The sequence below is a fragment of the Leptonychotes weddellii genome, chromosome 16 (assembly GCF_054177405.1).
Source record: "Leptonychotes weddellii isolate Sample4059 chromosome 16, ASM5417740v2, whole genome shotgun sequence".
NCBI classification, from domain to species: Eukaryota; Metazoa; Chordata; class Mammalia; order Carnivora; family Phocidae; genus Leptonychotes; species Leptonychotes weddellii.
The window spans coordinates 3,800,496-3,822,900 of NC_138384.1; the positions used below are offsets into that span (position 1 = coordinate 3,800,496).

Here is a 22,405-nt window from a genome sequence, read left to right on the forward strand (position 1 = left end):
GGCTGCTGCAGGGGCCTGGAGAACGAAGGGGGCTCTTTGGGAAAGCAGGTCGGCACTCAGCATCCCGCAGGGGCAAGCCCTCTGTGCCCCCCGCACCATCAGTCCCAGTACTAAGCCTGATGCAGCAACAGCAAGACCAGATCCAAGAATGGCAAACGTTCGGGCTCTCGGCTCGATGGCCCGAAGGCAGCCTTGACAATGATCACCATGACGGCTACGGAATAGAAGAACTGTCTGATACCATATGAGAAGGGGGGAAAGAATTAAAAGCTGTCCTGGCCACCGTTACCACGAAGTAAAAATATGCCGGCCCACAGCCAGATGCTACACAGGAGTCCAGGAATATTCTGGCTGCTAAGCCAGGCCAAAGGAATGATGGGTTTTTTCCCTGTAGACATTTTCTTTTCATGCTACCGGAAGACTGATTTTACAAAAAGCAGAATTCACCAGAAGACAAAAAAAAAAAACAGGTGTTAATTCACTTCCGTGAAGTCTGGACCCCTTATGACACCTGCTCAGGTTCTGTCCTGGAAAAGCACTGACCTAAAGGAAGCCGACCGTTGGCAGCCACACTGAACGCAGGCGCTTACGGAGCTGGGGAATATCTGGGCTGCAAGACGGGCACCCTGTGCTTTGAGGGGATACTTCAAGTCCGGTCCAACCTTTCAATGATGCCGGCAAAGCACAAGTGGGCCTTGAGCTCCTGGCCAGCCCTGGGTTCGGCCCCAGGGGACTTGCGTCCACAGCATGTTGTCTGGCTGGTTGATGAGTTTGCACTGGCGAGAAGGCACGTTCCCCACATCCCCTAAGGAAACCAGCCCTCAGCTGGGTGGGTGCTCAGGTGCATGCATCTTAGAGACCATGCTCAAGAGCCTCCTCCGGGCAAGGGGGCCTGGGTGGTGAGGGCGAGCCTCCCCATGGCCGGACGAGGAGGGGAAGGTGAGGGACAGCTGCTCGCCAGGTGGAACCTGGCTGGACCTGGAGAAGGAGCAGAACCCAGACGTGCCGGGGCAGAGAAGACACTCTAACCAGCACTGCATAAGCAACACCCCGTGTTCCCAGCTCACCCGGCCAGCTCCCTGCCGCAACGGGCTCAAGAATCCTTTCAAGGAAGTGGGATGGAACCCCCACGCTAGAAACCCCGAGCCTGGTGATCAGTGTCTGGAGCCAACAAGCAGCTTCGCATCCGTTTTGCCACTTACTTGGAAGTGGCCCTGGGCACTAAGCCTGTTTCCCCACATTCAGACGGGCACGGGGGATCCTGAGGACTTAAACGTGACTACAGACAGCAAGCACCAAGCCCAGCACACAGTAGGTGCTCTGCAGGGGCGGCCAGTTCACAAGCAAGGGGGGACCGCGGCGGCTCTTACCTGCCCCAGTGGACGGCCAGGTTCTGCCCAAGGGACACCAGCAGACTGGTGGGCCCGTGCTCCCAGAGGCACTCGTGAGCCCACGCCGCCGCCGACCGCTCCAGCTCCTCGTCCCAGGTCTGCAGGGAGAGGAGACACGGGCCGCCAGGGTCAGGGATGGTGTAAGAACGAAACCTACAGCCACGGGCCCCGCGTGGACCCCACACGGAGCCCGGGCCAGGTCTCCATTCTCGGACACTGGGGTCCACGCAGATGTTGGACGGGCTCCTGACCCGGTAAGCGGGGAGGGGCAGGGCAGCAAAGAACTCAGAGCAGCCCAGCCCACAGCGGTCCTCGCAGGTCCTGCTCTGGGCTCCCACTTGGCCGGGATGCTGAGGCAAGCCCCTTGCCTGGGGGTGCCCTCGGCGCAGCCCTGTGAACATGCTGAACACCACAGAACTGTATGCTTAAAAGTGGTTGAAAGGGTGAATTTTATGTTTTGTGTATTTTACTGTTCTAAAAAGAAAAAGGAGCAAGAAATGCCTCCGTCCCAGCCCATCCTGCTCTCCTGCAGCACAGGCCACCCGGACCCAGGGGGAGGGGGTGGGGGGCAAGGGCAGGGTCTGGGCCAGAGGATCTGAAACAGGCTGCACCTCCCGTCCTGCCTCCCCGCCAGCCCAGGAATGCACATAACTCCCCGGGAAGGAACACCGTGAACAAAGCAGGGGGCTCATTGCCCTCCGGTCAGCTGCTGTCCGTCCTCCTCCCAGTCGCCAGGCGGGCAGGCGCTGTTCCCTCTCGGGGGCGCCCCAGCCCCCGGCACACAGTAGGTGCTCACGGGAAGACGGTCAGGCAGAGCCCCAGGACCTGGCCGGGAACAGGACACTGACGGCGCTAACTGCGGGCCCCCAGGACGGAACATCATGAAGCCGAGCACCTCCCCAACCTCCTGCCCAGCTGCCTCTTTCCGGCCTCAATGCCAGAGATTGCGGAACATCCAGGGCGAGTCCTGGCCTAGGGCAGACGCCTCTGTGGACCTGGGGCACACCCCTGGATGCAGCCCCCGTTTCGGCTGCAGTGGATGTTCTGGGTACACTCGGACATCAGACTCCTCTCTTGACGTGCCCACCAAGCACTGTGTCCCTTCTGCCTGGGATCCTTCTCCCAAGCCCGGGACAGCCTGAAGTGGGGAGGGGACAGGCTGCCTTCGGGTGGGTGATCCTCCTGCTGCTCTCTTTACTTAGCAGATCCAAGCCCCCGCTCCCACTGGGAGACCCCGTAGTATACCGTGATGTTGGACTTCCTCCTTCCTGTCTTCTGGACTTGTGCATCACCCCCTCCCCGATAAACTACCCGAACCAACTTGGTGGCTCCATCTCCAAGCAAGCACCCGCTGATGCTCCATGAAGGAAGAGACACCATCCACTGCGAGGGGAGGGCAGTGGGGACAGGAGGGAACACCAAGATCCCTCTGGCCATGGCCAGCTAAGGCCCTTCCCAGAGTCCAGGGAGGCAGGGCAGAGTGCGTGCAGGCGCTGACCCCACCCCGAGGCTCACTAGCTTCTCAGAAGTTCACTATTTATTCTGATCAACGTGAACCTTGTGTGCCTTTGGTCCGCGTCCATAACATTTTCTACAGCTCAGCGGGGATGGCTGTAGGGAGGGCCCTGGCAGATCTCTGGGGGTTAAGGCTTCCGAAATTCTGGCTAGAGGTAGAGGACGCAGCCAAACAAGGACCTAGCTCTCCCCTCCCTGCTTTCGAGGCCTCCTTTTGGGCCCGCCCTGCACCTCCCACCCTTCACCTCCCACCCTTCTCTTGGCTCCAGCTGTGCCTGGCACATAGTAGGACCTCAGAGAGGCACAGGTGAACATTCTCTACCCCCCAAAGGGAGGACTGGGGCAAGAAAGAGGGAAAGAGCCAGGCAGTGGGGGGCACTGGTGAGAGTGTGGGGCCAGGCTCTGCCCCTTGCTGGCTGTGTGACTGTGGACAAGCGGCTTCACCTCTCTGAACCTGTTTCCCCACCTGGGCTAATGATGTCGCCAGAACAGGATGTGGGGGAAGGTTGAATGAGCAGGCATCAAGCCCCCAGGCGAGGTGCCGAGCAGCTCTCAGTAAACAGTACCTGGATATTAAGGAAATTAACTTTCTCAAGCACCTACTATGTGCCAGGGGCAGGGTCAGGCCCTGTACCTGAACACCTGCCACTTGCCAGAGAACATTATTAGCACCACTTTCTTATTTAATTCTCAGAATAAGCCCTTGAGGTTAAGTTATATTTTCCCACTGTTGCAGACAAAAATACCCAAAAAACAAAAAAAAACCCTTGAGGCTAAGAGAGGTTAGGTAACTTGCCGAAGGTTAAACAGCAGGAAGTTAGAACTTTAACAACCCAGCTTTATCTGGCTTCCCAGGGGTCTCATCTTGCTCTGCATGCTGTCACCAAGGGCTGGTCCCACTCCACTAAAATAATAAGTCACTAAAATAGTAACAGTAACAGTATAGTTAACATTTATTTAGCACTTAGGCGTTATCTCATCGACTCCTCCGAACAATCCTATGAGAAAGGTACTTTTATTGTCCCCGATTGTGCAGGTGAGGAGACATTAATACAAAGAGACTAACTAATCTGCCTGAAGTCACCCAGCTACCAAGTGGCAGGCTGGCTCCAGAGTCCATCCACCTATAAAACCTCAGAATAGGGTGTCTCGACTCTTTGGAGTTTTAATGTCCGCCTTTCAGGGCTACGGCTATTTCAAAAGGACCACGGCTGGAGCCCCAGCAGGCACGGCTGAGCAGGAAGCTGGATTTTCAAGATACTTTTTCAGATGAGTGCCCCTTGTTTGGGTGGAGACCAGAACAGATAGGCAGGCCTGGGGTGGAGGGGCTGCGCCTCGTGCTACCTCCCCTGCCTCGGGGCCCCTGCTCAGAGGCATCGCCAACACCACCAACGAAGGCCCAGCTTCCCTGACAGGCAAGCCATTTAGACCTAAGGACCCAGATCCCAGCTCCACCCCTGAAATAACACAAAATAGACAGGAAAGCATGGCAGGCTCGTGAGAGGCTGCACTAACGTTCCCTGCTGCCTATGTGAGCCCTGCTCACTGCACCAAATCTTCCATACAGCCCTGGACAAGCACAGAGTGGAGATGTGAAGACCAGCGTAAACTGAGCCTGTTCCCAATAGGAGGCAGGAAGCAGCCAGGATCCCCGGGGTTTGGGGCTCAGTCAAGCTCCCTGCTCCCTGCTGGGCACCATATAGGGCCTTGGGGTGGGAGGCGGCCCAGGAGGAAGGCCGACCTATACAGAGAGGTGGAGAGTGTCCTTTCCCCCCCGGGGACCGGGCCAGGTGTCAGGAAGGATGGGGGAAGAGTCCACACCGAAAGCCACCAAGAATTCTACTCTAATTCTCTACGTCTTCAACCCTAAAAAGGCCTGCACCAGCTGCTGATGCATTAGTATTTTGAAAGGGTGCCCGCTCTTCCTAAGATTAGCACAACCCCTTCAGAGTAAATGCCTGGGCCATGTTCTTGAGGAAAAGAAGAAATGGTTTCATAACGAGTTCCCAAAGGACAGCCTTGCTTCCGAGGGTGTTTGCCCAGAAGGGCAAGCCTTTCATCTGCCCTATAGCCGGTGACGGGCCACCTCGTGAGGGCAGAGACGGCGACACTGAGGGGCTCCCAGGCACGCGGGGTGCTCCCTGATCATGAGCACCACCTACATCAGAGCCCAAGGCACCATGAAACGGGACAGTAGAGTCCAGAGGAGGGAGAGGAGCTGGGTCCTGAGTGAGGCTTGCTTACGACGGGATAAGGCACGAGGTGGGGACAGGACTCCTGGGGGAGGGAGGGCCTGGTGGCATCTTCGGGGAACACCGAGTGGCCTCTCAGGACAGATGAGCTCGTGATTGAAGGCCTCCAGCGCCAGGCAGGAGCATTTGGGCTCCATCCTGGGCACAGAGGGCCCTGAGGCTCCTGAGCAGGAGACAGGCTTGCTGAAGGTCAGGAAGGGCGCAGGAAGCAGGGCTCAGGGCGAGCCAGCAGGGGACAGCGTGGGAGGTGAGAAGCCCCAGGGCTGATCGAGGTGTTGGGGGGACAGGCTGGGCAGACAGGAAGCGGGCAGGGGCAGTGGGGGTGCCAGGGTTTAAACTGGGCGCGGGATGGTGGCTGCGAGCCTGGGTCCTGCGGTCCGTTCTGCCACTACCGTCTCTGACCTCGGGCCTCAGTTTCCTAGTCTATAAAATGGGAGAAAAGCAGCAAGTGTGTCACAGGGCTGGGAGGACGGGAAGCGGTCCTGGCAGAAACAGAGGGGTGCGCGTGGATGTGGGGCCGGAGGCATGGGCTTGGAGGGCCAGCTGCCCCTCTGCTCCTTACGCATGGGATTTCCCCAGGCTCACGGGAGACCCTCCACTGTACCCTCTCTGCCAGCCCCTCGCTGACAGACACCCCAGCTCTCACAGACTCGGCCCCATTGCTGCTCAGACGGAGGAGGGCGGCGGATGGGGCTGGATGAAGCGCTTACCATGTACTCCATGTTGGAGGCTGGGGGGTACACCTGGCCCCTCAGTTTGTTGTGAAGCATGAGGATCTCCTCCTTGTCCGACCTGGGGATGGCCCTCCGGACCCGGGAGTGGGGCTTGTCCTGCTGGTATTTGCTGAGCAGCTTCTCCAAGTGGGTGACGTTGGGCAGGAAAAAGCCTTGGGCTCCGCAGACCAGCAGCACCAGCCCCAAGGGGACGACTCTGTTCAGGACACAGCTCATGGCACCACGCAGGGAGCGAGGACCAGGGGGACCAAGCAGGCTGGGCTCTTGAGGCAGCGCTGGGGCGCAGAAGCTCTGAAGGAAAGCAGAGGGCAGTGGGGGGAGAAGTCGATCAGTCTTAAACCAGCTCCAGTGTGAGCTTGAGCGGTGAACAGCTATCCCTCTCCCCACTTTGCAGACGTGAAAACCGAGGCTCCCAGAAGCTCAGTAACCGAGGTCCCACAGACAGGAGAGGTGGAGCTACCCTGGTTCCTCTCTCCCTAGACGGTCACAGAGTGTCCGAGAGGACAAGGCAGGGCTTGAAAGAGTGTGTTTATTCACACATCTCACCTCTGCTTCACCTCCAAGGGAGAGTCCGTCAGTCACGGGAGCTTTCCTGGGCATCTAGTTTGTGCTATAGACACTGCGCCTTGCCCCGGGGAGCTCCCACTCGGGCTGGGGCGAGAGACGAGGAAAACCACAGTCCCCACCTGCGGGGCAGCGCTGACCGCGGGCGAGGAGCTGGAAGAAGGGGCTGCGGAACCCCGCCAGGGTGCTGACCCGCCTGGGACCCCAAGGGGCCGTGTCCTTCCATCAAGGCTCCTTCGGTCTTCCCCCACACGAGCCGCAACCCGCTCTCATCAGTTGAGTTGGCTAGGTTTGCAAGACAACATCCAGCAGAGGCATCGGCAGGGGCACGGCGCGGAGGGGCAGGGAGGCAGAGCGTGAGGCTGAGCGTGGAGCCAAGGAGCCATGGGAACCGGGCAGTTCCCACTCTGACCCTGGCAACTCTCCAGGGTCCTGACCGAGCTTCAGACAAAAATAACCACCATCCAGCAGGGAGGCCCGGCATTCTCTGGACTGGATGAGACGCAGCCTCCCTCCGGGGAGTTCCCTCTGGGGCAGAGTCCCGGGGACGGGACGGCACAGAAGGCCGTGTGTGCGCTCGCCTGCCCCACTGGGAATCAAACCAGTAATGCAGACCCCTGCGGTCCCGACTCCTCTCCAAGATTAGTCGCACTGCCATATATGAACATTTCCCAGCTGCAGAAGGCCAGGCTGACGGAGATGCCAAGACACTGACACTGGACTGCCCTCGGTGACGCAGCAAGAGCAGAGACCCACGTCACGGAGCACCCACGGGGCGTCACGACGGCACGGGGTCTGCAGCACTCTCTGCCTCAGCAGCTTCAGGGCCAGGTACCCCCGAAGGCATGAAGCAGAACTGCTCCTAGGACTCAACTGTTCCACTGGACTAAAGCCTGGGTGGGGCTTAAATCACCAGTGGGCACCATTCAAACGACTCTCATGGGGGGACAGGTAAATTGACGGTGGGGCAGTCGGGTGGAGTATTACACAGCAGGGAAAAGGAACAACCTAGAGCCATGTGAATGTCAGCATACGTAAGTCCCAAATCCAGTGTTGGGTTAGAAAAGTAAGCTGGAGAATATAACACTAATGGTCCTATTTACGCCAACTTTAAAACATACGGACCACAGTTTGTGTAACTTACAGGTACACATGGATACAGACACACACACATATATGTGTATATTGCATGTGCATATCGTACACATATATAATACACACATATACATGTGTCTCTTTGTGTGTACATATGTGTACATGGGGGTGTTTATATAGTAAAACCACACCTGAACCAGACCAAGTTCGTGGTGCTGGTTGACTCCAGGGTGAGGGATGGGGAACTGGGAAGGAGAATATGAGGGACCTCGTCTCGATCTTTAACATATTATTTGTATTTTTAAAATCTCAAGCAGATAGGGCAAACTGTCCACCTCTGTTCACTTTAGGGGGACAGGCTGAGTTGGGAGGAACGGCAAAGCGGTAGCCCAAGGAGGGTGGGCGCAGGGGCCGGACCTGGGTGGGGAGCCCATGCTATCCTTTGGACGTCTCTGGTTTTTAAAAATTTCAATTAATAAAACAAAACAAAATGCCGAAGCATGAAAAGACAAGGAAGCAATTGCTGGTTCCATGTGCATCCTTCCGGCGTGTTCTCCTGAACTGGTGAGACCTTATTCCAAAAGACAAGACAAGCCGCCTTCACTGTGCACTTGATGGGGCCGCCTGAGCCTAGCACTTGGAGGCTGGTCCTTGTCTGCATGGCCCCACAGAGAATTTGTAAAGCCTCAAGGGCAGCTTTTGAGTTGGGAGCACCGTTTCTGGGGTTTAGTCACACGCTCCCCACAGAGAACACAAAGGACAGGAGACGAGACATTTCTCCAAGGGCCTCCTTGGCCTCACCTCAGCCAGTCACCACCCGGGAAACACAGATATGCCCTGGGTCATGCCGCTCACAGCGTCGCAGGGGAAGCATGCCCATCGCACTGTTGGTTCTGAGAGTGGCCTGGCCTGGCGAGAGCTCAGGGGACCTGGGGGTCCTCGCTGGGTAGGAGTGAGGCCCAGATCATGCCGCTCCTGCTAAGTCTGGGCTGCAGGACGACACCAAAGGCTTTAGCAGAACCATGAGGACGAGGTGGCCAGAGGCTCTCCTCCCGGGACCCTGCACGGTGCTGCTCTGGACTGAGCTGTGGTCCCCCAGATTCACAGGCTGGGGTCCTGACTCCCAGAACCTCAGAATGTGACTGTATTTGGAGACAGGGTCTTTAAAGAGGTCATTAAGTTAAAATGAGGTCACTAGGTGAACCCTGATCCAATCTGACGGCTGTCATCATAAGAGAGGGGATTGGGATGCAGACACCCACAGAGGGAGGATCCACAGGGAGAAGGCGGTGTCTACAGCCCACGAGAGAGGCCTCAGGGGACAGCAGCCCTGCCCACAGCGGGGGCTCAGGCCTCCAGAAGTATGAGAAAATACTGGATGAACAGGACTGTGGTCCCAATACCCCACTGGCCGCTGTGGGAAGGAGGTGGGGGGGGTGCAAGGTAAATCAGGAGGCCAAGGCCCACTTCCCAGGGGCATCACCAGCACCCTGGGCCTGCGCGGCCCCTCCAGCCTCTGCCGCCCCAACAGCTTAACCAGAACTTAGGGCCTAGACACTCCAGCCCCTTTCCCACCCACCATCAGACAATTTAAACCCTTTCTTATATGAGACACGTGCACTGTCCGAGGCTGCTCGGGGCTTCCCAGGGACAAGTACAGTCCCCGACGGACCGACTGGGGAGGCTGACACTGAGGGAGACCTACTGCACACCAGTCCCTGGATTTCTCATCTCACCCACCTGATGATCCAGAGGCTTGGGTTCTACTGCTGCCATTTTACAGAAGAGGAGACTGAGGCCTCTGCAGTGTCCGGAAGAGCCCAAAGTTGTACAGTGGGTGAGCAGAAACTGAGCGCTGGGATGCAGCCCATCCCACCCCAGGACCCTTTCCTTACGCTGCCCTGTCTCCCCGAGAGTGGGCTTCCTGGAGTGCCCGGCACCAGCCTGCAGGGGAGGGGGCCCCACGGCAGCCCCATCCACGCTGGCCTGCAGGTCAGATGGTGGTTCCTGGCGGTTAGAAGACACCTGTGTGTCACCCCCAGGGGACTACAACCTTACATCATGGTGACCTTTCACCAAAACACGCCTCCATCACCGGGCCTGCACGCACCCAACCTCCCTGCATCGCTGCCGCCTGTGACTCCGACGTGGCGAGCTGACCTCTGACCCCAGACGTCGACGGATGCTCTCTGAAGAGCACTCTTTGGAGCCCCGGTTCTCCGAGGCTCGCCAAGGGCAAACCTCATTTCTAGAGAAGGCCTCCTCCACTCTGTCACGCCCGGCCTGTCTCCGGTGGCTGCAGACACGCGTCGCGGACCGCTGAACAGCGCAGCCGAAACGCTCTCCGGAAGCTCTTGCACTCCTTTGCCACAGTTACAAACCCAAGCCCGTGACCGTACAGACAGGACTCCGGAGAACAGGCCGGATGTCAGGCCCCCAGGGAGGTGGGGAGGGGGACCGATGACGCTTTCAGGCCCCAGGGCCCGTGGCAAGACCCCAGCCTGGCTGACGAAAGCCACAGGGAATCAACTTCCTACAACACTGCCCAGGGCCCCTAAACGTACCTGGAGCCCACCAGGGAGGTGGCGGTTTCTGACCCCATTTTACAGGAAAGAAAACTGAGTCCAGGAGACACTGCTTGGTGTTGGTGAGGCCGTGCAACCCGTTGGAGGCGGAACCAAGACGTGAAATCCAGCTTTCTGAAAGCGTGGGGGACTGTCAGCCCATGGCCGGGGTATCCGCTCTGCAGCCTCCCCGCTGCCCCGCTGGGGCTGTGTGGGCCCGGAGGGGATCAGCAGACCCCCGTGTTCCCAATCTAGCAATGGCGCCTCCTCAGGGTTACCTCCTGGGCAAGGCCACCCCCAACCCCGCCTCTCGGGAGCAAGTGACAGAAAGGGAGTGCGTGTGGGGCTCCGTGCGTCACGCCACCAGGGCTCTGCCCGTGTTTGGGAGCGTCTGCCAGGAAGATGAATCTCAGCACTGCGTTTGTCGGCCGGCAGCTCTGAGCTGTGCCAAAGCTCTTCCCTCCTGCACATGCTGTTCTCACAGCTCATCCCACGGCCCCAACCTGCCCCCTCCTCGCCCCGGGCCAGCCCCATGGATTCCTGCTCTCTTGGCTACGATTCAGCTCCAGGGTCACGGCTGAATCACGCCCCAACCACACCTGTCGGGCTTGTTCGCTGCTGAATCGCTGACATCTGACACGTCGGTGTTCAATAAATATTTATGAAATGAATGTGTGGGTTGCATCCTCCTGAGGAAGTCAGGAGAGCCGTCTAAGGACGGTGCAGGGTGCAGGCCCTCCGGGAACACTGAGCTGAGTCAGCTCCTGGCGCGGCCCCTCACTGGCCGCGTGGCGTGGGCACAGCGTGTCCCTGCTCTGGGCCCCGGCCGCCGCGTCTATACGGTAGACGGGAATCACGGGGCTCGTCTGACCTCAGCGATTCAGCGGTCAGTAAGCCAGACAGGTCTGCGGACATGCTTCAGCGCCAGGAAGCTTCCAGAAAGCAGCGTCCTTTTATCTGAGGAGCAGGGCTTCATCTGCCTGGCCTGGTTAGGGTCAGGGGATGAGCTGTGTGATGAGCAGCGAACGAGATCATGAACATGGGTGCTTCATAAGCGTTAGTTATATTCATGAGAATGACAACACTACATGCACCACAGAGGCAGTGTGTGAAGAAGTTTCTAGAAGCCCGGGATTAATGACGGGGAGTAAACACCATTCTCTCTTCATTACAGTATTTCACAGCCCCACCTCTGCCTTGATACAAAAATCTAATTTTTAAACATCATATTAAATGTGTAATGCGTGCGGGGTTTAAAAACTGTCCCCTAAATTCGAGACACACTTTACTCAAGACGTGCCTTGAGCCATGGCCACTTTCTCCCCAGCTTTCTGGGGAAGCAGGTTCCGAGACGTCAGGAACCGTCGTGAAGCCTGGCCGGCTCGGGGTCGCGAGTGCGGGGCCCCGTGCTGGACTTAAAATTTTTTTAAATCAAAACAATAAAAAGGAACCAGGTCTGGGGCATTAATGTTGACTCTCTGGGCAGGAACTGCCCGTAGGTATGTCCATGGTCATTTGCACTGATGACAATGACCCAGTTCACGTGCCATGAGGGCCGACGTGCTCCTTCCGGGGCTCAGTCTTAGCTGAGTCAAGAAGCCCTAGGTGCCCTAGATCTCACCATGGCCGCATCGTGTCTGCTCATACTTTCTGCCTTTCCCACTATACTGTGCACCTGCTGAGGGCTGGAACCAGTAGAAGCCGGTAAATGTCCAAACACCGAAACTCCAAAAAATAAAAAAAATAAAATCACCCTGATATGTAGTGTTTGTCAGGTCCCTCGGGACAAACATTCCCACAGTGGCCAATTTCAAGCAACCCGTGTGAGATCACTGACGGTGGAATTTCTGGAAAGACGCGAGATGGCACATCATTGTGTGGTCTTTCCGCCACAGGGATGGGACAGGCACCGATCACCTCACGGGCAGAGACAGCAGTGAAGTGTAGGAGAAGGCTGGGACAGGGTAAGTTCTGAGTTTTCATTACCTTCGTTGTAAAGAGGACTCATGTTAACTGTAAGTGCATGTCATTTGATGTTTAAGGGTGGTCTCTGAAAATTTAACAAAACGCAAGGAGCCGGTTCCAGCCCACCGCTGGCTGGCCCTGAGTCATGTTCCAGTTCACACCCCAGTGAGTATTAACTGCTCCACAAACATTTGTCGCAAACACCATAGCCAGCCGTTCTGGACGCGACCCTGCAGTAGGTCCTCCACTCCCGTACTCCACAGGCTGATGGGGTCATGGCCTCTATGGGCCCTGTCCTACAGGTGAGGGAACCGAGGCTCCAGACCGAGAAGCCACTTGCTCACAGTCACACAGAATGTCTGCGAGTGCCGATGCATATCGTCACACTCTTGCCGCTGGCCCGAAGGTGAGCTCTCCAAAACGTCAGGGCAGCTCTAACCTCCCACCCATGTCAGCCGGGCTCATTCAGGAACACGTCTGCCCCATGTGACAGCAGCTAGCCCGAAAGGCCAGGGGTGCCCCACGCTCTGCTCTTCCTCGGAAGCACAGAGGGGAACGCAAAATGTGAGTGGGGCCAAGGGCAGATCACAGTCATACCCACAAACCACCCAAAATTCCAGGAATGAAGCCGTGGCTGGGAGGAGGGAGGAGGGACACCCCAGCATGTCTGGGGCAGATCCCGGGACTGGCCAGAACCTCCAGGGACGAGCATCTGGGTAAGCACCAGACACCTGGGATGTGTGTGTGGGGGGGGGAATCTCCCCTCCTCGATGGGATCCAGTCGGTTTTCCTTAAACTCTTCCCCATGGAATTAGGGCTGGACACAGTAGGAGGCAGGCTTTTTTCCCTTCTCTGCAGCCTCCCCACCCCCAGCCCTGGTTGTCCACAACTAAAGACAGATGGCCAACAAGAGCCTATGCGAAACCCATTCGATTTTTTTTTTAAAGATTTTATTTATTTCAGACAGAGAGAGAGAGAGAGCGAGAGTGAGAGCGAGAGAGCATGAGCACAAGCTGGGGAGAGGGGCAGAGAGAGAAGCAGGCTCCCAGCTGAGCAGGGAGCCCGATGCAGGACTCAATCCCAGGACCCTGGGATCATGACCTGAGCTGAAGGCAGATGCTTAACCGACTGAGCCACCCGGGTGCCCCCCGATTTTTTTTTTAAGATTTTCCTTATTTATTTATTTGAGGGAGAGAGGAAGAGCAGGGAGAGGGGCAGAGGGAGAGGGAGAGAGAGAAAATCTCAAGCAGACTCCACCCTGAGCATGAAGCCCAAAGCGGGGCTCAATCTCAACCCCGCGCGATCATGCCCCGGGCCGAAATCAAGAGTCGGATGTTCAACCATCTGAGCCACCAAGGCATCCCTCAATTTCTTAAATACTATGTGGAGAATATACAAAATCTTAGGCAAAAGGAGAAGAGAGCTCATTTGCAAAAAAAAAAAAAAAAAGAATTAAAAACCAGATGTGTTTAATATAAACCAAGATCGTAAATAAGAAAAGCCATTTTAAAGTGACTGGATAATAAATCAATATATTCTCAAAATACCCGATATCTGACTCCAGGGGCCCCTCGCCTGCCTTCTTGCCCATGTGTGGATGTTTAGCAAAGCTTCAGATAAACATCAGGAAACCACGGGCTCCCAAGGACTGCTCCAGGGCCGTGAGGAAAAGCGTGGATGTCAGGTCAGACCCAGGTTCGAACTGTGGCCTCACCATGTAGGGCCTCATGCTGCCCAAAAGGTCCCTTGGCCTCTGATTTTCCAGTTCCTCAAGGGGGACAATGAGGCCCTGAATTGCTCACAGGGATAGAGGAGGGAGGGTAAGAAGATGAGGAGAGAATTAGTGGTTCTGGAGCTGTCTACGGACGGTCTTTCCTTTCTCCTGGGTGAGTTCAGGCATCTCAGATCCTCTCTGCTCCGGGCTACGGTGCTGATACCACCTGCACCAGCCTCCTGCCTGCAGTGCCTGATTCATGGTATCCAGTGGTATCTGTAAGGGTGAGTCACGGCCCCTGGCTCTGAACCAAGCTCCAAGACACACGGCTCAAGAATCCTACAGCACCAGGCTATGGAACCTCCACACGGCTGTGCAGACAGAAATCCCAGGGCAAGCCCCCGGGTGGCCACGGAGTCCTTCGCATGTGCAAGCAAGCAAGACAGTCTGCCTCGAGAGAGGGAAGGGACATCACAGCTAACAGACAAAGACAGAAGGCGTGAGAAAACCGCCTGGGAATGGGATGGTAACTCCAGGCAGAGGAAGGACAGGGACCGCTCTGGCTGGGGTGAACAGCAAGGTCTCGCTCAAATCTCAAGGAAGGGGAACCCCAGACAGCAGGAACCACAAGGTCAAAGGCTCCGGGATGGTCCCCGTCTTGGCATGACTGAGGACAGGCACAAAGCTGTGGAGCTGGGAGGAAATGGGGTCACACAGGAGGGCAGCGCCAGGTGGCCAGGGGCCTGGAAGACCATGGTGAGGAGTCCTGCTTTTACTCCAAATGCAAAGAGGAGCATCAGTAGGTGGGGGGGGGGGGGTTCAGCCGAGGTGACAGGGTCTGACTTAGGCTTTGAAAGCCCATCAGCATGCAACGACACAGGGCAGAGCTCAAGACCGAACAGAAGAAGCCAGACTCCAATGATTAAACAGGCTCCGTTCTGTTTATGTCAAGTTCAAAACCAGGCAAAACCAACCTATGCTATTAGAAGTCAGCAAATGGTCCCCCCCGGGGGGGGGGGGGGAGGGGCCGGGCCAGGGGAGGGGCGGGGGGGGGCAGCTCAGGCTCCCTGCAGCTTGTGCACTTGGGGAAAAGTCACCCACCAGCGCACCAATGAGCGCGCACTCCTCTCTGGTAACGTGAAACTTGAATACAACTTTTTTCAAGTTTGAAATCGCTGCGGCTTCTAAGAACGGACCGAGGGAAGTGTGAGACGCAGCAAGGAGGAGGAGATCCTCGGGGCTGTCCCCAAGGAGTCTCAGGGCTGAGGCAGGTCCAGGGCCTGGCCTCCGACAGCCCTTCAGACTGCAGCCCAGATAAAGCCCCGCGCCCGGCGGGGGCCTCCCCCTTGGACCAGACAGCGACTCTCCCAGACAGGGCCCGGTTCATCCCAAGTCTGAGAGGGCACTTTGTCCGGCGGTGCCAAAGCTGCAAACGCCTTCCCCGCCAGTGAGGCCCGAGCCTTGAAGGTTCCCGGGAATAAACAGGGTTTTCAGCGGCCAGGCGCTTCCCCGGAAGAGAACAGACGGGCTGTGTTGGAGCTGGTGTGGGGCAGAGCGGGGGTGGCGGCCGACGCTATACATACACTCAGACGCATTTTCAGCGCTGTTGAGGAACTGCTCATTGTTCCAGAGGGGGCGTTTGGGGCTTACAAACAGATGTATTTTGAAAGCTCCTGGGCACACAGGGGCAGGGAATGTGCTCCGAAGGAAGATGCTAGACTCCTCCGGACACTTGCTCAGGCCCCAGAGCAATGAGTGCCAACAAGCTGAGTGTTCTCCTGGAAGAAAAGCCATGAATCTGCCAACAGCTTGTGAAGGGGCCTCTCGACCCTGCACGGAGGTGGCCATCCCAGCCCCCAAGGCTCTTACTCCCGTCTGGCCGTGTGACCTCTCTGGTCGCACCAGGCCCTATATCCAGAACCTTCCACACAACTTCACATCCACCCCCACCAGCCAGCCATCCCCACCCCATGTTGGTGCCGGGGCCCCAAGGCAAGTCTTCATCAGCTGTATAGGGTGGCAGGGCTCACCTTCAGGCCTGAGCCAGACAGTGCCGGAAGCCTCATTAAAACAGATTGCTGGCCCACCCTCGTAGCTTCTGATTCAGGAAGCCTGGGATGGGGCCTGGGAGTCGGCATTCCTAACAAGTTCCCAGGTACTGCTGTGCCCCCCTTGGAGGGGGGCCCCACTTTGACAGTTGTGGCCCCAGACTGGAACAGTCTCAAGTCTCATGCCCCACCCGAACGCAGCACTTCCCAAAGTCCCACCCTCGGCACACCTACCTCCCCCCCGCGCCCTGCCCGGCTACCTGCGCCAGTCCATACTGTGTACTTTTATGTAAGGTGGCCCGCACCCTCAATGCGGACATTTCTCCTTGGAAATGGTAACTTTCCATCCCCACCATTTGCAAACAACATGATCACTTCTGCCTCGAACGGAAGGCAGGAGTAAAACTTCACGTGTTGAAAACAGAACAAAGCGAGGGCCTCCCAGCTGGCCACGGAAGCCAGCCACAGACTTTTATGCCGAGGGCGCTCTGTCTTTGCCACAAGGGGGGAGCATGGTGTGGGGCAGCTGTTGGGTTCAGGCAGCACGCCCACATTCGCCTTGACTTAAAAGGTCAGCTCCTGGAGGGGGCGCCTCTGCGGCTTGTCTGTGCACAGGCTCGGTCGGGACCAGTGGGGATGGCTCCCCACACTTTGGGGAACACTGCTCATTTCACGGTAATCTGTTCTCAAGTGCAAGCCCCACAGCCCGTGACAGGAAATCCAGACCCAGGGGGCACCAGGGTGGCTCAGTCGGTTAAGTGCCTGACTCTTGATTTCAGCTCAGGTCATGATCTCAGGGTCATGAGATCGAGCCCTGCGTTGGGCTCTGCGCTGAGCTTGGAGCCTGCTTGGGATTCTCTCTCTCCCTCCCCCTCTGCCCTTGCCCCCCAGCCCCCCGCTCCCCAATTGCACACATGCTCACTCTCTAAAAAAAGAAAAAAAAGGAAATCCAAACTCACCCTACCCTCAGGGCAGACCCTTGCCACTCTGGGCCTGAGGGCCTGATGCTCAGACTCTAGCCATACGGAACTCCTTGCCATTTTCCACGGGTGCAGGCCCCTCCCCATCTCCAGGCCTTTGCATACACATGGTCCCTCCGCTTGGGGCACTCTCTATCACCTTTCCTAGCCTCTGCTCTAGAAGGATTTCTCAGGCTCTTATCAAGTTGGTCCCAGCAGGTGCCATCCAGCTCCCAACCCTAGAGAGATCAGAGTGGGTTTTTTCCAGTCTGGAAGAACTTTAGAGCAGGCTCGATTCCAGGACCATTTGACTACGAATGAAATGGAAGCTCTATTCTTTTTCCTTCTGGGATGCTGCCCTCCTGCACTCACAATGGGACACGGTTCAGAAATTTGGGTTGAAAATGTGGGATTTCATAATTTATAATATTTTTTAAATGATGGTCCAGAAGTTGCATGATCCGCATTATGAATTTCTTTTTCCCCGGAACCTGTGGTTTTTGTCTAAGCTGACACGGCACTTCAGACAATCAGAGAAGATAAATCTCCCTGGGGCTGAACCACGAGAAACTGTCTGTCCTCATGGCCATGACAAGGGGGGGCGGGGTCTGTCCAGGAACACCCACAAGTACACAGCCTGGGGCAGAATGCCTCAGATGGGATTCTCCACCAGTTGCTGCCATGACCCTGGGGAGAATGCCAACACCTCCCCCAGAACACCCAGATTTCCCTGCGTCCACGGCGGAGGGCCCTGATCTGTTCTGCAGTGAGATGACCTGAGTCTATGCTTCTTCAAGAAGGAAGCCAAGAAGGGAGAACACGGTTTCTTCCATAAGTTAACTACAAAGTGACCGTGTGACTTGGCAATCCCACTTCTAGGTGCGGACCCAAAACAACACAAAGAGTTGGTCCAACAAAGATGTGTCTACACGTGTCCACAGCAACGTTGTTCACAACAGCCAAATGGTGGAAACAACCCAAACGTCCATGGATGGAAGGACGGATAAATGAAATGTGGTCCATCCACACAGTGGAATATTACTCGGCCATGAAAAAGGAGCAAAACGCTAATACACGCTACAACATGGAGGGACTCTGAAAGCATCACATTGAGTGCAAGACGCCAGTCACAAAAGGCCACATATCACATCATTCCATTTATATGAGATTTCCAGAATAAGCAAATCCACAGAGATGGCAAGCAGACTGGTGGTCGCCGGGGGGCTGGGGAGGAGAGACCGGGTAACAATGGCTACGGGGTGTCCTTTGGGGGTGACGAGGACATTCCGGAACCAGACAGGGGTGCTGAGTGCACAGCATTGTAAACATGCACAATGCCACTGTGCTCTACGCTTTAAAATGGTTAAAATGGTAAATTTTGTGCTTATGCGTATTTTACCACATGAAAATAATTTTTTCAAGGAAAGAAAGAAGAAAAAAGGTTATGGCGGGTCCTACCAACCACCACCCAGATCTGCCCTCGCCTTCCTGTTCCAGAACACGGTATACCTCAGTTAGGACTTTCGGAGAGGCTCGGGGTCCCCGTCCTCTCAGAAGAGTTGAGCAGCTACTCAGCTTCATTAACTGAAGATGAAATGAAATGATGCCCGTGTTGTATTTTCCTTTCTTTTTTTTTTGTTTTTTTAAAGATTTTATTTGACAGAGAGAGCACAAGCAGAGGGACAGAGAGGAAGAAGCAGGCTCCCCGCTGAGCGAGGAGCCCTATGTGGGACTCGATCCCAGGACTCTGGGATCATGACCTGGGCCGAAGGCAGCCGCTCAACAGACCGAGCCACCCAGGCGTCCCTATTTTCCTTTCTTGACAAGCCATCAGCCCCTTTGAGTGATGCTGGGCTTGCACATCTGGGACTGATCAAAAACCAGTGAGTTTACAAAAAAAAAAAAAAAAAGCCTCCTAGGTCTGGAGCAAGCAGACACAGAGGCACCTCCCATACGTAGTAAATTACGCTGGTGACAGAGCAAAGAAATGTTCCAGCTCCCACAAGGCCAAAGAGGTCAGCATTTGAGGGTCCCGCCTCTAAAAGCCAGTTTTCAAATGCAACCTACAAAAGGCCAGATATCCAACGAGGGGTCTTGGAGGGAGGGATGAAGTGTGGGACTCCCAGAGGCCTCGTGTTCTTCTGCCAAGGCTCCAGGCCCTCCCCTGCCAAGCCAGCTCTCCTCTGCAGTCCAGAGGCTGATCTGGGTCCCCGAGCAGGGCTGTCCACACGCTGACACTGATACCTGTCAGCAGAGTAGAGCCCCGGCCCCCGTGTCAGGGTATCCCCTGTCCGGGCCCACCCCTAAGTCGGACAGGGATCCAGATCCCACATGGCACGAGAAGCCCTCTCAGCCAGCTCTGCTGTGACAAACAGCCTTCTTCCAGAGTCTGGGGTGGGACCCAGCCTGGAGGGCCGCTCTCCCCTGCCCTGCCTCTGTCATGTCGCATACATGCCTTCATCACTCCGAGACTCAATTTCCTCCTTGTAAAAAGGAAGACAGCCCAGTGTCCGCCTCCTACGGAAGGCCATGAGATGACCCATGTAAAGCCCGGCCACATCTGGCTCATGCTGAGTGTCAGGTACACATCAGCTGCCGGTATTACTATAAATGTTACGACTCCCACTCCTACATCTTCAGAGACTCTGTAAAGAATCCAAATCGCTCTCTTTCTCCTCCCTGGGTGCATATTATTGGGAACCTGGGGGCTTGGGCTTAACTCTGCTGAGAGATTTTACTGGAATCTCTCTCAGACAACACGAAATTTTGTGTGCAGGTCAGGTCCGGAGGTGGAGTTAGTGGTTGGGCAAAGAAATGTCTTAAAGGAGGCAGGACCCAGCAGTTAAGAGCACAAGGTCTGCAACCAGACAAACCTGGAGGTGACAGCATGGCATATCAGCTAGGAGACCTTCTGCATGATCTTTACCTCTTTGAGCCTTGGTTTACTCATCTGTGAAATGGGGATCAAGAGGCCGACTGCCCAGGTGTGTGGCAGGGATGAAAACGCAGGGAAGTGGCAGGGCCTCACACCTGTCACACCAGCAATACAGCTCCCACACCTTTGCTCCTCCTTCCCGTGTGGAAACAGCCAGATCAGAGGCAGAAGCAGAAAATGAGGTGCACAAAACACCAAGAACCTTCACAGGCCCCCTCTCAGTCTATTTGGAGAAGAGGGCATGCCTCTCATCTTGTTCTGCTGGACCCTGGGCTCTCACCTGGCAGATTTAGACCCTAGATGACCCTACTGGGGAAGGCAGGGACACCAGATTCTGCCGGAACATGGCACCCAAATGCTCAGGGTGGAAAGGTACAAACCCACTTTGCCAGGCAAGCTGGGCATTTGCACAGGCTCCCAGCTGCTTCTCTCAACCGGAGCAGCAGCTCAGCCTTTGGATAAAAGATGCCCAGCTCAAGTTAGGTTTCAATGAGCAGGCATCAGCTAAGCCTTTTCTGACTCGTCCACCAGCCAAGTCCTGGCCAAGGGAGGCTCTGAGTCTGCACCACACAAGGGGCCTGCCCTGGCCCTGTCCATCTAGGGCAGCTGATCTCCCCGGGACCACGGAGCCAAGTCCTCAGCTTCCAGCACAATTCTTCCCCCACAAGGAGTGTATGCAGATGTCCAGTCTGGCTAAAGAGACCCAGCATGGGGGCGCCTGGGTGGCTCAGTCGGTTAAGCGACTGCCTTCGGCTCAGGTCATGATCCTGGAGTCCTGGGATCGAGTCCTGCGTCGGGCTCCCTGCTCGGCAGGGAGTCTGCTTCTCCCTCTGACCCTCCTCCCTCTCATGCTCTCTGTCTCTCATTCTCTCTCTCTCAAATAAATAAATAAAATCTTTAAAAAAAAAAAAAGAGACCCAGCATGTGTTCCCAAGCCTGCAGGAACTCTGGCATGCCCCACACCTGGACACGGAGCTTCGGAGGCAGAGAGAGCTGGGTTGCTGCCCTGGCTCTAACTGGACAACTCACCTCCCCTTTCTGACCCTCAGTATCTTCATCTGAAATATGGGAAGAGAAAGGCTACCTCACAGGTTTGTTGCAAATAAAATCATAAAGGGGCGTGGCCCTGTAAACCCTAGCAGAATGCACACACCGTTAGGATCACCCTGACCATCCACACGTGGATAGACACATTCAAACCCCTGCCACATTCACACCATCAGTTTTCCATTTATTGACACCCACTGCGTACACAGGAATGCAACAGATGCTAGCGAGCTGCAAAGGGAGGCAAGAGTACCCAGGCTCAAGGAGCAGGAATCTGCAGTTAGACCGGCTTTGAGTCCCGACTCCCTTGCTCCCTGGTTGTGAGGTCTTGGACAAGTGCCTTGGTCTCTCTGAGCCTCAGTTTCTCCATCTACGAAAGGCCATGCGGCTGAGCCCGGTTCTGAGCCGCAGGTAGCGCGCCCAGCACAGTGCCTGCACAGAGTAAGCCCCAAGACATGGGATCTGCTCTGGTTAATTCAACTCATAGATTAGTGGAGTGGATCGCAGCCTGGAGAGGAGAGGAAGCAAAGTCACACTTACCTCCGCAGGGCTCTCCAATCACCACCACGCCGGTGTCTCCCGTGTCGTGCAGCGGCAGCAGCGCGCACGCAGTGGACACGGTCGGCACAGCGGGTCGCACAGACGCACGGCGGGTCGCACAGGGGGTCTGTCGCAGGCACCACACACCGGGGCAGCGGAGGGATGCGGTGGATGCAGGGGCCTTGCGCGCAGCCTCTTATAGAATCTCCGCGCCACGCCCCCGGAGGCCGGCGGCGGTGATAGGGCCGCGACGCGTAGTCCCGCCCCCGGCTCCGCCCTTCTCCCCTCCCCGCCCCCCGGGAGTCCCGCGGGCGCCAGGAATGGGGGTGAGGGGGCAGGGGGCGGCGCGCGCAGGGCTGGACCAGAGCGTCCTAAGATTGGGGCTTGAGAAGAGGACGCGCTCGCTTTCCTCAGCGTGACCATGAAAATATCGTTTCCTCTGAGCGCTTACTGTGCGTCCGGCGAGGTGCCAAGCACTTTCCACCGGGGGTTGGCAAATTTACCAAGTCCCATCTCTCTGTGCCTCAAATGGAAAATGGGAATAGGGAAGTGACCTCCCGGGATTGTAGCAAATAAAACCGGGAAGGGTGTGGGCTCTGTAAACTGTGGCACAGAATACACACTTGCTATATTTACTCCCATCCTCTACACGGTGGCAGAAAACTCCACTCGTCACACACACACACACGCACACGCGCATTCCCAGTGTGCAGACCAAGAAACCGTGCTCCAGGCTAGGCGCTTGCCCTTCATTATCCCAGTACGCGTTCACAGGAATCTGCTATGCGGGAAGTGATCCCATTTCGCAGATCAGACACCTGAGGCCTGGAGAAAAGAGTGTCTGTCGCTAGTCCCACAGCTGGGGTGCAGCAGCCTTGCTCTAGTTACATTTTGCCCACAGGCATTTAGCATCCTTAACCTGCGCAGGCAAATACGAATCCATTTAGAGCCAGAAGGCGCTGCCTTTGAAACACGTAAATCCAAGGCCCTTGCTGGCAGGCGAAGAAACCAAGGCTAGAGGGGGTGAAGGACTAGAGGAGAGTGTGGACCCCCTGCGGGCGGACAAGGGCAGGGGGAGCCCG

The 22,405-nt window shown here is 56.4% G+C and overlaps 1 protein-coding gene across 6 annotated transcripts in view; it reads right to left on the bottom strand.

Annotated features, from left to right (window-relative positions):
• The window catches only part of CRISPLD2 (cysteine rich secretory protein LCCL domain containing 2), a 139,537-nt gene extending 118,055 nt beyond the window's left edge, over positions 1-21,482 (bottom strand). For 5 of the 6 annotated variants that reach the window (XR_014140764.1, XR_014140763.1, XR_014140765.1 and 2 more), the window contains exons 1-3: positions 21,324-21,482; positions 5,869-6,183; positions 1,371-1,489 (exon numbers count right to left, since the gene is read on the bottom strand). Coding sequence is in view for 3 of the 6 variants with exons in the window: in XM_081806286.1 (XP_081662412.1) it covers positions 1,371-1,489; positions 5,869-6,108 (359 nt within the window). In the remaining 3 variants the exon portion in view is untranslated. Of the gene's footprint in view, positions 1-1,370; positions 1,490-5,868; positions 6,184-10,115; positions 10,372-21,323 lie in introns of those variants that run through there. The other variant, XM_081806285.1, reaches the window with a different exon arrangement.
• Between the last annotated feature and the right edge of the window lie 923 nt (positions 21,483-22,405).